Source organism: Benincasa hispida, chromosome 1 (assembly GCF_027475165.1).
Source record: "Benincasa hispida cultivar pf3 chromosome 1, pf3_genome.v1.1, whole genome shotgun sequence".
In the NCBI taxonomy this organism is placed as follows: Eukaryota; Viridiplantae; Streptophyta; class Magnoliopsida; order Cucurbitales; family Cucurbitaceae; genus Benincasa; species Benincasa hispida.
Window position 1 is genome coordinate 39,664,969 of NC_143478.1, and position 17,747 is coordinate 39,682,715.

Sequence of the window (17,747 nt, forward strand, 5' to 3'; positions counted from 1 at the left end):
GGTTTGTAGGGAATCGATGGCCCCATTGTTCGCGTCACTGTCTTTAATTCTTAATCTTTGATCGCTTTCTCTCCAGTCCTCATGATTTTTTTAAATGCGATCAAGTATATTTTTCGCCTCATCGTAAGTTTTATCAAGCAGACCATCAGTTGTTGCCGCATCGGCAGCCGTCTGTGATGCAGGTTCAGTCTGTGGTAGAAAATCTCCATCTGTAGACAATCTGGTAAGCCGTTATGTGGGCAATCTCTTACCAGCATCTTAAACCTCGCCCAGGCATCACTGAGCGATTCGTCAATTTCCTGTTCAAAATTCGTAATTAACTTCCTCCTTCTTGCGTTCTCCGTTGGAGAGAAGTATTTCTTCATGAACTTTTCCACTACTTGTTCCCACGATGTTATCTCCCCTGGCTCGAAAGAATAAGCCCATTTTCTTGCTTGATCGCATAAGGAAAATGGGAACAACGTTAGTTGAACCTCCTCGGCAAAGATATTTAGAAACATAAAAGTGTTGTAGATTTTAATAAAACTCCGGAGATGGGCATGTGGATCCACGCCTTCCACCAAACTGCCCGATCGTTTGAATCACCTGCAATATAACCGGTTTCATTTCAAACCTCGATCCGTCCAGAGTTGGCCTCATGATTCCCGGGGAGAAATCATATAGGTTGGGTGACGCATAGTCCCGAATGGGTCTATCGCGGTCATTCGCTAGGAGGATGGAGTTGGCCATTATATTATTGCGTTTGCGGCCCTCTCTTCCGGTTGTTCCGCCATTCTTGGAGTTTTGTCTTGTTGTTGTTGGCTATTGTCTCTCAATCTTCATCGGAACGTTCTTTCAATCTCTGTGTCGTATTTCACTAGAGATTGAAAGCTGGAAAGAAAATAAAAAAAAATTACTGTTAGCACAAAGTATTGTCGAAGTCCCCGACAACGACGCCAAAAACTTGATGCATTATTTTATGCAATGAAATAATAGTGTAGAATGCGATGGTGGAATATGCGTTATGCATGCAAGTTTTCTCAGTAAGACCCAAGTATAAATCCTACTGAGTTGCCTGGTAAGCCCAGGGTCAAACACAGAGATTAAGGAAAACAATATGCGATGGTAAATTTTGACTACCTTGCAGTAACAAATAAATCAAGGTATTGGTTGGTTGGTTTGTTGTTTAAGGTATAAAGTGAGGTAGATTTGAGAAAAGAGTAAATATGCGACAAATACAATGAGTATGCGGAGGAACGGGTTGAGAAGATCTTTAGCTAGCATTTCCTGAGAATTTGTTCAAGCTATGCGATCATGCTACACTCATGCGATAGCAATTCATTTTCCAATGCAAATGTGATAGCTTCTAATTTTAGGACGCATGCAATGAATGCGATAATGTCTATAGAGATTATTCCTAAGTCTCTACTTATTTCTTTTGCGATGATGAAAGATGCACACATGGACAAGGTGACAGCATACAATCATATCCTATCTCTAGGGTGCATGCAATGCGTTAATAGCAAACAAAACTTATTCCTAAGCTTCTATCTCTTGATTATGCGATTCTAATCTGACTCTCCCGAGCCTAGATTCTAATATGACTTTTCCAAGCCTAGTTATATCCTTAGACTACCCTCCCCAGTATCTCTAATGGACGAATGACGCATATATAATACAAGATGATCACATAAAGTGAAGTTCCCAGGTTATGCTAGTTAGGTGCTTCTCAACTCATTCGACAGATCTAGCTACTCATGCGCAATGTAAAGAGAGTGGACAGATATAAAGATGCAATTCCCATTTTATAGATAGATTCAGAGTACAAAATGACAATGGAAAATAAGGGTAGAGAGCCTGGTAGCAATATCTTGCTTCCCAAGGATTTTACACTGTGTTATCTCTATTCTGCCCAAAAAATGTTCTTGCTTCGGCAAGAGTTAGCCTTCTCTCTGTTTCCACACTTCCCGACACTTTTACGAGTTCACCAGGACGATCTCTCGGCGTAATGATGCATTATTTTATGCGATGAAATAATGGTGTAGAATGTGGTGATGGAATATGCGTTGTGCATGCAAGTTTATTCAGCAAGACCCAAGTATAAACCCTACTGAGTTTCCTGGTAAGCCTAGGGTCGAACACAGAGACTAAGGAAGAACAGTATGCGATGGTAATTTTAGATCATTTTACGATAACAAATAAATCAAAGAGTTGGTTGGTTTGTTGTTTAAGGTATAAAGGTATGCGGCAGATTTGAGAAAAGAGTAAATATGCAACAGATACACTGAGTATGCAGAGGAACGGGTTAAGAAGGTCTTTAGCTAGCGTTTCTTGAGAATGCGTTCAAACTATGCGATCATGCTACACTCATGCGACAGTAGTTCATTTTCTAATACAAATGGGATAGCTCCTAATTTTAGAACGCATGCGATGAATGCGATAATGTCTATAGAGCTTATTCCTAAGTCTCTACTTCTTGCCTATGCGATGATGAAAGATGCACACATGGACAAGGTGACAGCATACAATCATATCCTATCTCTAGGGTGCATGCAATGCGTTAATTGCAAACAAAACTTATTCCTAAGCTTCTACCTCTTGATTATACGGTTCTAATCTGACTCTCCCGAGCCTAGATTCTAATCTGAATTTTTCAAGCCTAGATTCTATCCTTAGACTACCCTCCAGAGTATCTCTAATGGACGAATGACGCATACATAATACAAGATGATCGCATAAAGTAAAGTTCACAGGTTATGCTAGTTAAGTGCTTCTCAACCCATTCGACAGATCTAGCTACTCATGCGTAATGTAAAGAGAGTGGACAGATATAAAGATGCAATTTCCATTTTATAGATAGATTCAGAGTACAAAATGATAATGGAAAATAAGGGTAGAGAGCCTGGTAGCAATATCTTGCTTCCTAAGGCTTTTACACTGTGTTATCTCTATTCTGCCCAAAAAATGTTCTTGCTTCCACAAGAGTTGGCCCTCTCTCTGTTTTTTACACTTTCCGGCACTCTTCCGAGTTGACCAGGACGATCTCGCGGCGTAATGATGCATTATTTTATGCGATGAAATAATGGTGTAGAATGCGGTGGTGGAATATGTGTTGTGCATACAAGTTTATTCAGCAAGACCCAAGTATAAATCCTACTGAGTTGCCTGGTAAGCCCAGGGTCGAACACAGGGACTAAGGAAGAATAGTATGCGATGGTAATTTTAGATCACTTTGCGGTAACAAATAAATCAAAGAGTTGGTTGGTTTGTTGTTTAAGGTATAAAGTGTATGCGACGAATTTGAGAGTAATTATACGACAGATACACTGAGTATGCGGAGGAACGAGTTAAGAAGGTCTTTAGCTAATGTTTCCTAAGAATGCGTTTAAGCTATGCGATCATGCTACATTCATACGACAGCAGTTCATTTTCCAATGCAAATGCGATAGCTTCTAATTTTAGGACACATGCGATGAATGCGATAATGTCTATAAAGCTTATTCCTAATGTCTCTACTTCTTGCCTATGCGATGATGAAAGATGCATATATGGACAAGATGATAGCATACAATCATATCCTATCTCTAGGGTGCATGCGATGCATTAATAGCAAACAAAACTTATTCCTAAGCTTCTATCTCTTGATTATGCGGTTCTAATCTGACTCTCCCGAGCCTAGATTCTAATCTGACTTTTCCAAGCCTAGATTTTATCCTTAGACTACCCTCCCGAGTATCTCTAATGGACGAATGACGCATACATAATATAAGATGATCACATAAAGTGATGTTCCTAGGTTATGCTAGCTAAGTGCTTCTCAACCCATTCGACAGATTTAGCTACTCATGCGTAATGTAAAGAGAGTGAACAGATAAAAAGATGCAATTTCCATTTTATAGATAGATTCAGAGTACAAAATGACAATGGAAAATAAGGGTAGAGAGCCTGGTAGCAATATCTTGTTTCCCAAGGCTTTTACACTGTGTTATCTCTATTTTGCCCAAAAGATGTTCTTGCTTCCGCAAGAGTTGGCCCTCTCTCTGTTTTCTATGCTTCCCGACACTCTTCCAAGTTCACCAGGATGATCTTTTGACGTAATCTCCCTTTACTCACTTCCGCCTTCTAAGTATAAGGTGTAGAAGAACTCTAAGGTCTGAGGAGCAGAGCTACTAAAGATTTGACCTGGAAAGATTGATGCTTCTAAAGCAGTAGTAGAATATCTATCTGAACTCCTTAAACGAAGGTGACCTCGGGTATTTATAGAGCTTCAGGGTGAAGAACTTTTTCTATTGAATGATTACACTGATGGGATGTCATTAATTCTCTGTCTGAAGTGTCGAATATTTGTCACCGAAAAGTTAAGTGTACTTGCTACAGTATGTCGCTAATGGCTTGTCAACTTAATTCATAATCGACCGTCATCAACTTTCTGTCCCATCGTGATTTATTAAGCTTTAACCTAGATGCGCCCACCTTGAAGCGTCGACTCTATGCAACCACCTTCTTGAGCAGATTTTTGCGAGCGCAAATGATCGCATAGCCTTGCAGTCGCAATCTCTTAATGTGCTCGGACGTTAATTTCTTTGGATCGCCTTTCCACCTTGTGTCAACACATTTTCCTGCATAAAATACGTAAGTTAGCTATTTTAATGCGATGGACGCATGCGATCGCAATGTTGTAAACTTAATGCTTTTGGACACAATATTATATATTTTTACCGTCGCAATCCTGCATTGTTTATAACTTTGCGCTGTAATAATGTGTATTTCTACCCGTTATCAGTCCTTTGCCTGCCATGTTTTTGCTAAGGTCTTGAATGACACTTTCGATTTGGTCAATGAGGGATCCTCGCGAATACGACTTGTGAGTTACCTGCCAAGAAAGACATGGTTAGTGAAGGCCAATGCACTCCTATAAACCCTGTTGTACATAGCCATGGTATCCCTAACACCAGGTCCATTTGTCTGAGATCAATGGCAAGAAAGTCAGTCTTCACGGTCAGGGCGGGAGGATTCAACTCCAGGGCTTTGCATACTCCTTCCTCTTGTATTACCGTACCATTCTCGATCACCACATTGAAGTTTTTTTTGTCGATTGGAAGATGCAGCTCTCTTACTATTTTCTGATGAACAAAGTTGTGGGTTGTTTCACAGTCTATTAGCACAAGGACTTCTTTTCCCTTCAACTCCCCTTTTAGCTTCATTGTTCCTCGAGCGGACAACCCAAACATGGATCTCAGAACAATTTCTGCTTTATCTTCGTCCTCTATGGCTTTCATCTCCTTTAGCTCTTCTCCTTCCTCTTCATCCACGACCGTTTCCTCTTCTTTGTTGGTAATAAATAGCATGAGCTCGCGATTTTCCTTGACTTTGCATCTACAGCCAAGTGCGTATTTCTCATTACATCTAAAACAAAGGCCCTTGTCCAGCTGGTCACGAAACTCACTATCTAATAGGCGCTTCATGGGAGGATCTCTTTTCACGTGGTTACCTTTCACTGGTAAGGTGATGTGTTTTATAGCTTGCACATCCATCGGTCTCCCACTCTTTCTTTCAGATGTTGCACCCTCTTTCATTTGGGTTTCTTTCCTACCCGGCCCAACTACACCCAGGTCCGCTAGTGCTAGCTTCAGGGCCATGTTTCTATCACTCACTAACTGGGCTTCGCGCATACATTCCTCCAAGGTTGTTGGTTTTCTGCTAATCACCTCTACCCTCAACGTAGGTTCCAGCCCATTGATGAAGGTATCTTTGAGAACATCCTCTGTTAAGTCGAGAAGATGAGCTGAATATGCTACAAACTTCTTCACATAGTTTGAGTATGATCCTTCTTGCCTTATCCTCAGTAGTCGCGCACCCAAACTTCCTTCTCCAGTCTGCCTGTATTCAAACATCCTTCTCTTCAGCTCCTCCCACGTAGTGATCACCTTCCGGTTGTGACTCCAACGAAACCAGTCGACCTCATCTGGCCCAAAGCTGATTACCACTACCTTCACCTTCTCCGGATCCGACAACTCATGGATCTCGAAGTAGTGTTCTACTCAATACACCCAAGACTCCAGATTTTCTCCCGCGAATACAAGTATTTCTAGCCTCTTGTACTTACTCTTATCCGGACCTCGCATACCAATGTGTGGTGATGAGTCAGACTCTTCGATCTTCCCCTTGAGCTTCAATCACAGTGCGTCAGTAGTCCCTGATTCCTCAGCCTTCCGGACGGAGTTACTTTCAATCATCTCCTCCGTGAGCTTTTCAATGTTTTTGCATAATCCCATCAGCATCTCTTTTACTTCTGAGATCTCCTTCACGTTCTTCTCCATTCTTTCCTCTAGTTGCTTTTGAGCCATAGCTCTTGTTCGCCCTAGGTTGAAGCGGGCTCTGATACCACTTGCTAGGTTCTTTTTTCCTCCAGTTGCTTTTGAGCCATAGCTCTTGTTCACCCTAGGTTGAAGCGAGCTCTGATACCACTTGCTAGGTTCTTCTTCCCTGCAACAAATAACCTAACCGATATGCAAGAAAGAAAACAAGAAGAGAACAGAGTAATGAGACTAAGATAGATTTATTTATGAACATTCTCCATTGAGCTTTCAAAAGTAATCAAAAATGGAAAAGAAAACATTCCCCAAAATGTAGCAACACTCCTTAAAGAAGACAAGATGATTGAGCAAAAATGGAAATAAAATCAACCAGCACATTAGAGAGAGCTGGTGGTCCTCTCCTGCAAAAGCCACTCTCAACCTTTACCCCAAAATATTCCCTGAAACCTTCCTTCTCCCTCCTGCTACCTTTTAAAATGGTTTTGTGGTCTCTAACTGATTGTTTCTCCTTCTGTCACCTTAGCTGGCTGGCCATTTCCCTTCTTACCCTTGCATTTATAGGTGTAGATAATTTGAGGCTTAACAACCTCCTCCACTTCTTTATTGTAAATAACAATAATTTCACTAGACAGGTAATTTCAAATTTACCATTCACATAATATAATGTAATATATGATCTTAAGCCTTTAGAAAGCCCTTTTTTAGATCTATCCTATCCTAATTTTGTTGTAGTTTAATTTATGTTTGAAATAATTACATGCAGTCTGTTTTTAATGCAATGGCAAGAAACATTGTAGCCATCGCCACAAATGGTTCGGGTTGTCGTATGATTATAGAACATGGTATCTGTCAAAGTTTTATATGAGTTGATTTTGTACTAGTTTACTCAACAGTATCATTATAAACTCGCCCATTCTAGCAAACAATAAATGTGGGTGAGTTTAATTTATTTATAATATGTACTCTTAATTTTTAAGGGTTAAGGGTTTAGTTTATTCACTAAATTTTCATGTTTGTGTCAAATAGCCCATTAACTTTAAATGATATGTAATAGTGTTCTAAACATTCAATTTAATATCTAATAGATTTTTGCTTTATCATACTTGAAATAGAAATTAAAGTTGAATTGAAGGACTTATTAGATACAAAATCGAAAACATAGAAATTTGTTAAAGTATTTGAGTACTACCTAAAATTGTAATTTAACATACTTCTTACTATGAATGATATATTAATCTATTAATATGGCTATATTTGTTTAAATTTTGGTATAGGAACTATGTGGTTCAACATGTAATTGGGCCCGACATCAAGGACAATTGGAGGGGAAATTTAGTGATTTAGCCAGCAGTAAATTTGGTTGCAATGTGGTGAAGAAATGCTTGAAAATTGATCAACAAAAGGAAGTTGTCAAAATCATTATGGAATTAGCCCATTCAATTGACTTTCTTAATGTTGCTCAAGATCCTTTTGACAATTACACTATTCAATCTGCATTTGAACGAACTCATTCTACAGTAATATTATCGGACTCCTTCTCTCTCTATATATATATATATTATCAAAGGCTTATCAATTGAATACAAAATTAAAAAAATCTCACATATTTTTTTTGGGGATGGAAGAACTTTACTATGAATTGGTGAAATGCATCAACGTTTATTCGTCGATACTCCAAACCAAATTGTATGGAAAAAAAGTAATGTCCAAAATTCATAAGCTTAATGCCACACCATATACTTCTGGAATGGGAAATAAATTTGGTATGTCTATCAAAATCAATGATTCCTCTCCTTTTGCAAATTTATTTGTGTAGTTCATCATAATTAATCCCCAAGATTTTATGTGGAAGATTTAATAATCTGGTGAGGAGATTAATTATTTGGACTTAATTTCAAGGTAAGTGACACTACTATTAGAATACCTCAATGACACGAGGCGAGACAAAAGTTAGATATATGTTGATGTACATATTTTCATGTGACTTATTATGAAACTATGAACGTATGCCATGTGATTGATTATGAAATTATGAATGTATGCCATGTGATTTACTATGAGTGATTTATTACGTACATGTTTTCAAGGGATCTAGTGCATGCAAGTGATGCACTAAAGTCGATCCATTATTATGAGATTATGAATGTTTGTCAAGACTGATTAGCATGACATTATTTACAAGATTTTATGTGGGACTCATGCATATGCGATTGTTACATGAAATTATGAATTTGGTATGTGATCTATTTTCCTTCCCATAGTTTTTGACGGTACGAAAGTGGTGCATGTTCAACGACTCTAGTGCATGATAGTTTATGTGCTAGGGTCAGTATATACAAAAGTGATACATACCTAGTATTGGGGATTGAGGTGTACGGAAATAGCATACACTCAGTGGGTTATGTCTACACAAAAGTGGTGCACATCCCAACATTCTTAGTGTAAACTTGGGGTGTGTGAAAGTGATGCATGTCCAAAAGGTCTTATGTATATGAAAGTGATATACACGGGACATGATATATATGAAATTGATGCACGCTTAGAGGAAAGGAAACAAAGTGAGCGAGGAATGAAAAATCTTAGGTCTCACTAGCATAGAGCTGTTTAAGTTCATGCTTACATGTGATTGCATAAGTTGACCCCAACAGGGAGATTACTGACAAAGTATTTTATATATTCAATTTTTCTTTAAATGTTTTTTTCTTTCGAGTAAAGGCTAAGTACATGAGCATGGTGGGAAGATCTATTGATGGTACCATATGAGACTAGAGAGTCGCTTCTGTTCAATATCATATCTTAAGAAGTTTTGAAAGTTTAAAAGGGAACAACTGAGTTTAGTAATTTTAAATTTAAATGTTTTATTTTGTTTTATTCATTTATTTTTAAACAATACTTTAGGGATCTTGAACTAAACTTTGCTTTAGTGTTCTTAGATTATGTTTTTGGCGATGGTTTAATATATATATATATATATATATATAAATTCAATCTTTGTCAAGTCATCTATGTTTTCAATTTTTTGTTTAAATTTAAAAGGTTTGTTAGTTGAGGGATTTTTAAACCTATTGAAGAAAACTAATGAACTAAATTAGCCATTGAAACGACCAAATGCACACCTTAAAAACTCAAAGACCAAAAAGGGTAATTTTCCCTCTTATTTAATTAAAGCAAAATTATTTGAATCTACCACTTCTAGGAAGAAATAGAGATGTCTTAAATGCTGACGGGATGGCTCCAAATCTTAATACCTGCTATAATATTTCATGTAAAAAAAAAAAAAGGGTATTATACTCTGTACAAAAGGGCGTAAAGGGGTATAAACAGAATGTTTACCTCCTAAACAAAAGCAAAACAAAACAAACAAACAGAAAGCTTACACAAGTTTTTCACTTATCAGGTGAATATGCAACATTCCTTCTAAAGATCTCAAGTGAGTTGGGCGAAATATGTTGACAAGATAATATTGTGAGCACGATCAACCGGAACTTCTTTCCTGCCAACCATTTAAGATGAGTGTGTTAGTAACCAAACAATATAAAATTTATCGCAAATGTTGAATAAGAACAAAATATATACCATGGAGGGTTGATACGAATTAAGTTCCCAACTTCAAGTTCGACAACGCTGCAAACTCGTTGGCTGAAAATAACTGTCCTTTTTTCACCTTCGGTTGCAATGGATTCATCACCATTTTGCAACAGAGAGCGCTTCAAAATCAAATGATAGAAGTATCATTTCAGCAAATGGTACTGGGGCAAGAAATTCAGTGAAGAAACTATGAGCAGGAAATATAAATTCCTCTGCAAACGTGTGGTGTGACTTGAGTTTTTGGCGCATGAAAAACAGGAATAAATCAGGAACCATAGAACGGGAAACAAATCTGAAAAAAATCTATGAGACGAACGAACAAAGGCTCCAGAGTTCCTCTTGAGTCTTTACTCAATGCACGGGATAAGCTACAGGAACGATCACCGGATGGTTCCGTCTCCCCCTACTGCTGCATCATATGCAAATCGGCAGAGGAAACACAAGCCCACACAAGCCCATCTTTTTTTTTCTTTTTCCTACTTTATATTTCCGATTAATATTTCCAATATATCCTCTATTACTACTTTCACAATACTCTACAATTTATATTTCCAGAAAAAGATTTATCTCATCCACATATCTAAACCAAGGCAAAGGATTGACAAAGGAGATCGTTGGACAAGATAATAACAGGACAATGAGAGAGAAGGAAGCGTACAACATCCTAATTTCAATGCTAATTTCACTTAGATTCCTAACATATTTAAATCAAACATTACAATTTTATTCACCTTCAGCTGAAATACCAAATGGAAATTCCCAATCCATGAGAAAGATGTATAAGTTCTCATATTACACTTGTCTAAAACAAAGAAAGTACCTCCATGTTTATAAAGAGGCAAGAGCATACTGTTAACTTTGCATCCAAGTATCTTGATAGGATCTTTACATCAATGCAGCCTAACACACCAAAAGAGATGTTAAAAAACTAAGGTACAACACTGATGGAAGGATTTAAAATATTGATGATGCTGAAAATACCATTTGGAGTTGTGCTGCAATGTAGCCCATTCAAGAAGTTGATCTCTCTTTCTTTTTCGCTCTGCATGACTTGCTGCAGCTTTCCAAATAAGCCAATTCTGTAGAATCGAATTGACAAGAGCCAGGTACTAGGTCAACTGACCCGAAATTACATGGTTGAATTCAAATTTGGCAAAGAACTTCAGCACAAAATTACAGAGTTTAGTTCTTCTGGTTTACCCTAGTGGATTTGGCACCAACCCAGAAGTCCTTTCAGCGTCCATACATGCAGCAACTAAAGCTTCCTCAAATCTATCCGTAATTGATTGCTCATTTGTACATAGGCCTGCAAGCTTCAAGTTCTGATCATTGACCTGCACAAGCATATTGGAACAATAATTTGCATACTGAGCAAAATAAACCATTTGCACGACCATCAAAACATACCTCATGGTCACTTGACTCGTTATCCGAGGAAATATGGGAATCTTCACTGTCAGCCCTTCTATCTACAGATGTAACAAGAGCTCTCTTCTCAACAATTGGGAGCATTTTCCCTCCAAGTTGGCTACGCTACAGCAAATGGAATTTAATTGAAATTGACCACTGTATACAAGCAATTGTTTGGCGATGAAAGCTAAAGAAAGCTTAATACTTGCATTATATTTATCATTTTTTTTTCTTTATTTTTTCCTTTCTTTTTTTTGGGGGGGTGGGGTTCCGTTCATTCCATAAAAACAAGAACCTAACAGGCCAAGGATGAGTCTTTTAACATTTTTCCTCTTGCTAACTTAACAAGTGAATTCGTTTAAGTATGACTCTTTTTGAGCCTTCCACAACTACTAAATTATCTAATGACAATATGAAAAACTTGAAAGCTTTCAGTATCTGATACCTTTCCTTCCTGATGTTCTAGAAAATGAATAATATTATTTTGTGTTCGAGCTGTCCTCAACAATAAAGTTGTCCTATATCCTCCTGAAGATAAAGGTCATTTATTACAAAAAGCTAATTTCTTTGCTAATTTGTAGAGGAGATATGGGGTTTGACATAGTGTAATGCCTCTCTTTGGTTCTTACTTCTAGGCCTTCTTATGGGGTTTGAAATATTAATCTGTTTTCCTTTTGTCCTCGATTAATAATAGGTAGGGCTCCTTTTTGTAATGTGTTCTTGCAGTCTCTAGGTTGATTGGACTGGGTTTTTCTATGTGATCCTTTCCATCACGATTTTAATCCTTGATTAACATTTTTAAAAAAAAAAAAATAAATAAATAAATAAAATATGATATACAATCAACCAGATTACTATGCATCAAAATCAATATAAAGATCCAAAAGTTGATCAAGAAATGTTACTAAAAAACAATCAAGAAACTCAACCTAGTAATGGATCTAAAAACTTTGCCATCACATTAGGAATGCAATTGGGTAAAATGTTGGGAGTATTAAGAAGCCTATAGTCATTGAATGAAAAGCTCATAAGTTATTATACATAAAGTGGATTGAAAGGGCAAGGAGGAGGCATATTTTGGGATTAGTCTTCGGATAGAACTAAACCATTTGAATGCTTAGTAAACTAAAGAAAGCTAAAGAAATTGTTCGGCAATGAAAGCTAAAGAAATGGAAAACCTATGACATTAGGAATCAACCAGATTACTATGCATCAAAATCAATATAAAGATCAAAAAGTTGATCTAGAAATGTTACTAAAAAAAAATCAAGAAAATCAACCTAGTAATGGATCAAAAAACTTTGCCATCACATTAGGAATGCAATTGGGTAAAATGTTGGGAGTATTAAGAAGCCTATAGCCATTGAATGAAAAGCTCATTAGTTATTATACATAAAGTGGATTGAAAGGGCAAGGAGGAGGCATATTTTGGGATTAGTCTTCGGATAGAACTAAACCATTTGAATGCTTAGTGAACTTCCACATTTTTATATCTTGTAATACATTTGAATGCTCATAAGTTAAGGCATATTTTATAATATCAAGATTAGGTTCCTATCAAATTAGCTGTTAGGAGTACTTATAGGAAAGACATTGATTATAAGGTTAATTGAGGCATATTAGTTATTGGATGACAGGTTAGAAATAAAGTATAAGTGAATGCTTAGGAGGCATATTTTCTACTAAAAAATTTAGTTTTAGAAGTTATTGTTTCAAAGATCTGATTGAATTTATCGTGACTTAGCATTACTAATAGATAATAAGATGCTTCAGTAATAGATATTAAGATGCTTTAGAAAGTTAAAAGAAACAAACATACCCATTCAAGATGTCCATCTAGTGAGCTATTCTTATCTTTGAGGACATCTAAAAGCTCAGCAATTGAACTCTCACTATTTCCACAGTTCAGCGCAGGTCCTATGTCAGATTGGTCTTCAAATTCTTCCACCAAATCTTCGAGACATTCTGCAGCTGGATACTTCTCAGTTCTTGACGCAAAAGCATCAAAGGTATCAGATAAATTATAAACCTTGGATATGGATGCTGAGCAGAGTCTATCCTCACAAATAACAGAGCATGATTGTTCTCTCCTCTGTGAATGAAACCTAAATTTAGGTTTGGCTTTGCCTCTGATTCCTGAAGCAGTAGATTTGTAATCAATACCAACAGCAGTTCACAAATTTTAAGAAAATAGCAGCATGTAAAAAAAGATGTATCAGCCTATGGAGGATTATCATCATAAGTGTTATTTGTAATTGATTGGCTCATGTATCCAAAATGGTTTAAATCCAACCAACTAAAGAAATGGATTTAAGTAACCAATCCTAACAACTACGAGCAAATTCATTCAACTTTCAGCTCGCATAATGCTCTTGCCTATTGGTCTATAAGCATACCAAAAGATCAATCAAATGATTCAATAAGCCAACTATTTAGCCCGTACCACTTGAATCGTGGAGTATGGCTTAAATGAAAATGAAAATCAATCGGATTGAGAAATATTATCAAAAGAGATGTTTTAAGAAAATTATTTTCATAGGAATTACAGAAAGACAGGAAAGCTATGACATTCTTCGACCTCCATGCTGCAAAAACACTTTTTATGGTATTACTCATGGAATAAAAAGATATTTGTTGCTATGCTATTGGCTTTTGAGGCTTACACCTTGAGGCAGCTCAAATCTTTAGCCATGAGTCTAAGCCTTATTTGATCATAAGCAAGCTGTCCCTACATGAAAGTAGGTCAAACCTAAGAGTCTTTGTGCCTTGTGAAACAGCTAAAAATATAAATAACAGTTTACTATTTGTCTTCAAAAGTATAAAAGTCCACTTATGTATTCTGTTAGACCCCCAATTATCCACACGTACAAAAGGAAGGGTAAAAAGGGGACTCATCACAGGGACAGTGTAGGAGGAGGACGAGAGTTCTGTTATAAAAGTCCACTTATGTATTCTGTTAGACCCCCAGTTATCCACACATACAGAAGGAAGGGTAAAAAGGGGACTCATCACAGGGGCAATGTAGGAGGAGGACAAGAGTTTCGTTATTTTTGTTGTGGGGACCAGCAGAGCGGTTTATGAAGGGTTTGGGGGTATCAGCCAGTTTTTGTGAAGTTTTTGAGCTGAAAAGCTCGAGAGAAGGAGAGAACGAATACGAGACACGGATACGACACAAACACGGCAACATATCATTTTAAAAAAATTCTAGGGCATGACACTACAAGGACAGATTCATAAAAATGTACATTTATATATATATTTTATGCCAAAAGAAAATTCAAAGCAAATGAGTTTATGCATTTATAATCCTTAAAAAATTAGTTTGATGTATTTCACATTCAAATTTTATTATTATTGTCATATATGACATGTGTTTTTTGGCCTACTCAACAAGTATTTTATGCTTGTATTAAAAAAAAAAAAAAAAAAAAAAAAAAAGGTGTTCTATGTATATCTAACACATTTATTGGACAAGTGTTCGATACGTGTCTAACAAGTGTCCAAGTATCCGACAAAGACACACTAACCAAACTAAAGTGTGTGCTTCTTAGTTGTTGGGCCTTTCTGAGTGCAAAGATATTTAGATATCTAATATATTCATGCTAATACATCATTGCTCGAGATAATTTAGCCCATAGCTAGTTTTACGACCACCATTTAAAGAAACATTGATGACAAAAATTACAAGATGCCAATAATGTTAAGAATTTTTTATAATATTTATTAAAAAATAATAATAAATAAAAGTGACAATTGATAGAAGTGAACTTTTCTATTAAAACAAAAAAATATACATTAAAAGAATTAATGTAACCATTACATCGAGTGATGCTTGTTTTTACTCCTTTTTTTAAGAAAAAAAAAAAATAATTAATGTTTTTTCAATGTTCTTCAATTTAAACTCAGGCTTATGCCTCATATCACTTCAAAACTTACGTCTCACCTCTTCAAAGAAAAAAAGCTTCAAGGTGCTTTTAGTCTTTTAAAACATTAATGTGTGTGAACATAATTAAGCCATGGTGACACTCCTATAATAAGTCTGCCTACTTCAGGACCTGTTAATCATCAAGGTCATTAGAAGGATGAGCTTATAACACATACGGAAAAAAGTACCCACAACTAGGAATAAGGTAGTACCTTTATCTGAGCTGCATGCTCCAGAGTATGCTATATAGGATGAAGAAAAGGAAGCACTGTTATTCAGAACCTTAACTACCTTGGTTTCTTTGTTTACTGGAAACCATGAGCATACACCAGTTTGCCTTTTAGTTGCACAACCAGGAGGACTATCTTCATTTAACCTCTTGGCACCAGAGGCAGGAGAGAATTCGAGAGCACATTGCTTGCCTTTCCAAAGATATAATAACCAGTACATTTTAAATTAGAGGGGAAGAATGCTAGAAGACACAAAATATAAGGGCATTCGCAGAGCCCTTAACCAATCCCAGTATTATTGACTATTACGGTGGGGCAATTAATGATCGGAACATGAATGAAAGATGTGAAAAGTGCCTGATTGATAAGTTATCAGTACAAGACCTTTAGAAACTACCTCCCAGTTACAAAAGGAGGTAAGATGATGAAAAGTAACAAAAACTCATTTTCCAGTTGAAAGATATATAGGACATTGCTTTGTAAGGGGATACAGAAAAGATACTTCACCTTTGAGCCTGTCCAGCCTTAAATTGAGCTGAAGTTCTTCCTAATAAAGTGTAAAGATATATGAGTCTTTTTGTATCAAACAAGGACAAAAAATAATTCAACCTAAACAGAAAAAATCACATCTAAGAATGGACAAGGCCAAGTATTGAAAAATAAATAATAGAAAAAAAAACCAAAGGCACAAATTTTTATTGATACTCAAAGTTACACAAAGTTAACACTTCTTTAGGAATTAAGTTAAAAGCCCATAAAGCAATAAGACTAGCGTCTAAAACGTAAACATGGTCTAAAAATCATTTACAAGTTACAACAAAGCTCGCCAACAAGAATTGATCTCATAATGACTCAAAAACAAAAATTATAACAATCTCATAAAAGAGCATTCAAAATTCTCACGGAAACTAACTTTTTTTCTTGATTCAGAGGCGTTTCTTAGAAGATATAAGAAACCAAAATGGCTAACAATATCAGATATCCTGATTTTAGAAAAACATAGCTAAAAATGGGTGAGGAAAAACTAAAACGTGTAAGCCTACTTCCAGATGTAAGATAGTTTGGACGTTATTCTCAAATAAATTAGGCAAGACTAAGAGTAAAGACTCTTTAAAGCTTGAAAGTATCATTTGTGATTTTATGATTGTATGAGCAAAAAAACAACTTCAATCACCTTTAAGGAAAAAATAGGTTTCCGTGAAAACAACTACAAAAATACTCATCCAAACGCGACCAAACCTGTTTTTATTCACTTCTTACAATACTTGTTTTTTTCCTATTTTTTATTCGAATAGCAGAAACTGTTTCCAGACCACTTCCATATAGCCACTAGCATTTATTTCAAAGTCAATTTCATGAGTTAATAAATATTTCATTCAAGACAGAGTTGAAGAATAAGTTCAAAACTTGCACGTAATTGATGGAAAAGAAACAAAAATCAACTAATGCCTTGATTCATAACCATTTCGATTATTATTTTGGAAAATTAAACTTACAAACACTACATTCATCTATTGCTTTCTCTTTTTTGTTATTTACTTTTTAAGGGTGTTTTCAAAAACCGAATATGGCTTAGAATTCAAATGTTTAGTATTCAAAGCAAGTTGTAGGAAAACAAGCATAATTTCAAAAAAAGAAAAAAGAAAAAAACGAAATGGTTATCAAACTACACCTAATATATCACTATCACTACTTATTTTTTAAAAGAATACAAATATCAAAGCCCTGAATATCGTCGTTCAAGACAAAAACGTTGTGTAAAAAAATCCCTGGAACAAGATTAAGGGTACACAAGGTGATTAGAGAAAACGAGATACAAACCTTTTCCTCCATAGCTCCTTCAGTTGAATGAAAATCATCGTCCTCTGTAGCGATCAGATTAGAAAATAAAGCCAATAAATTAATCATCGGCCTAGGGGGAGGAAACAAAAAAAAGTCTAATAACCAAGGTGAAGGAAGTACCGGAGATGTCGCAGTCAGAGTCTGCATTCGCCTGCATTTCTCTCCTGAAACAACCGGACACCGGCGTTCACAACAGGAATATTGAACAAACAAGAAATTTCAATGATGAAGGCGATGCATAGGCAATGGATTGGAGCTTTTCAGAGCCTCTGGGACGACAATTTTCCCAAGAGAGGGTTTTCAGTTTTCGCTGAATCATGATGCCGAGTATTCGAATTATTATTATTATTACTATTATTTTTATATTTGGTCCAACGTTTCGATTTACCCTTTAATCACTATTTTGGAGCTGAGATAAGTAACGAAGTCTATTTATATTTGGGTGTGTTTGCCCGC

At 36.2% G+C, this 17,747-nt stretch overlaps 2 protein-coding genes and 1 non-coding gene across 6 annotated transcripts; 1 reads left to right on the forward strand and 2 right to left on the reverse strand.

Annotated features, from left to right (window-relative positions):
- The first annotated feature begins 225 nt into the window (after positions 1–225).
- Positions 226–332, forward strand: LOC150038436 (small nucleolar RNA R71). The gene has a single exon (XR_016527421.1). It is a non-coding gene; the product is annotated as a small nucleolar RNA R71 (small nucleolar RNA).
- A 4,128-nt stretch (positions 333–4,460) lies between these two features.
- LOC120092698 (uncharacterized) lies at positions 4,461–7,097 on the reverse strand. Its single transcript, XM_090313144.1, has 4 exons — positions 7,054–7,097; positions 6,206–6,465; positions 4,699–6,016; positions 4,461–4,598 (listed from the first exon to the last, which is right to left on the reverse strand). Exons 1-3 carry the CDS (start codon positions 7,095–7,097, stop codon positions 4,815–4,817), a joined length of 1,506 nt encoding a protein of 501 aa, XP_090169270.1. The 3' UTR covers positions 4,461–4,598; positions 4,699–4,814.
- A 2,329-nt stretch (positions 7,098–9,426) lies between these two features.
- LOC120070303 (kinetochore protein) lies at positions 9,427–17,655 on the reverse strand. 4 transcript variants are annotated; one of them, XM_039022224.2, is made up of 12 exons: positions 17,412–17,655; positions 17,271–17,314; positions 15,957–15,996; positions 15,432–15,641; positions 13,114–13,430; positions 11,292–11,417; positions 11,085–11,218; positions 10,866–10,963; positions 10,705–10,784; positions 9,873–10,003; positions 9,674–9,789; positions 9,427–9,544 (listed from the first exon to the last, which is right to left on the reverse strand). In XM_039022224.2, exons 1-11 carry the CDS (start codon positions 17,446–17,448, stop codon positions 9,723–9,725), a joined length of 1,284 nt encoding a protein of 427 aa, XP_038878152.1. In that variant the 5' UTR covers positions 17,449–17,655; the 3' UTR covers positions 9,427–9,544; positions 9,674–9,722. The 4 variants fall into 4 exon arrangements, 3 of the variants coding, with proteins under 3 accessions (XP_038878152.1, XP_038878151.1, XP_090166566.1); XM_039022223.2 differs by having other exon boundaries at positions 9,427–9,547; XM_090310440.1 differs by lacking the exon at positions 15,432–15,641 and having other exon boundaries at positions 9,427–9,547.
- Between the last annotated feature and the right edge of the window lie 92 nt (positions 17,656–17,747).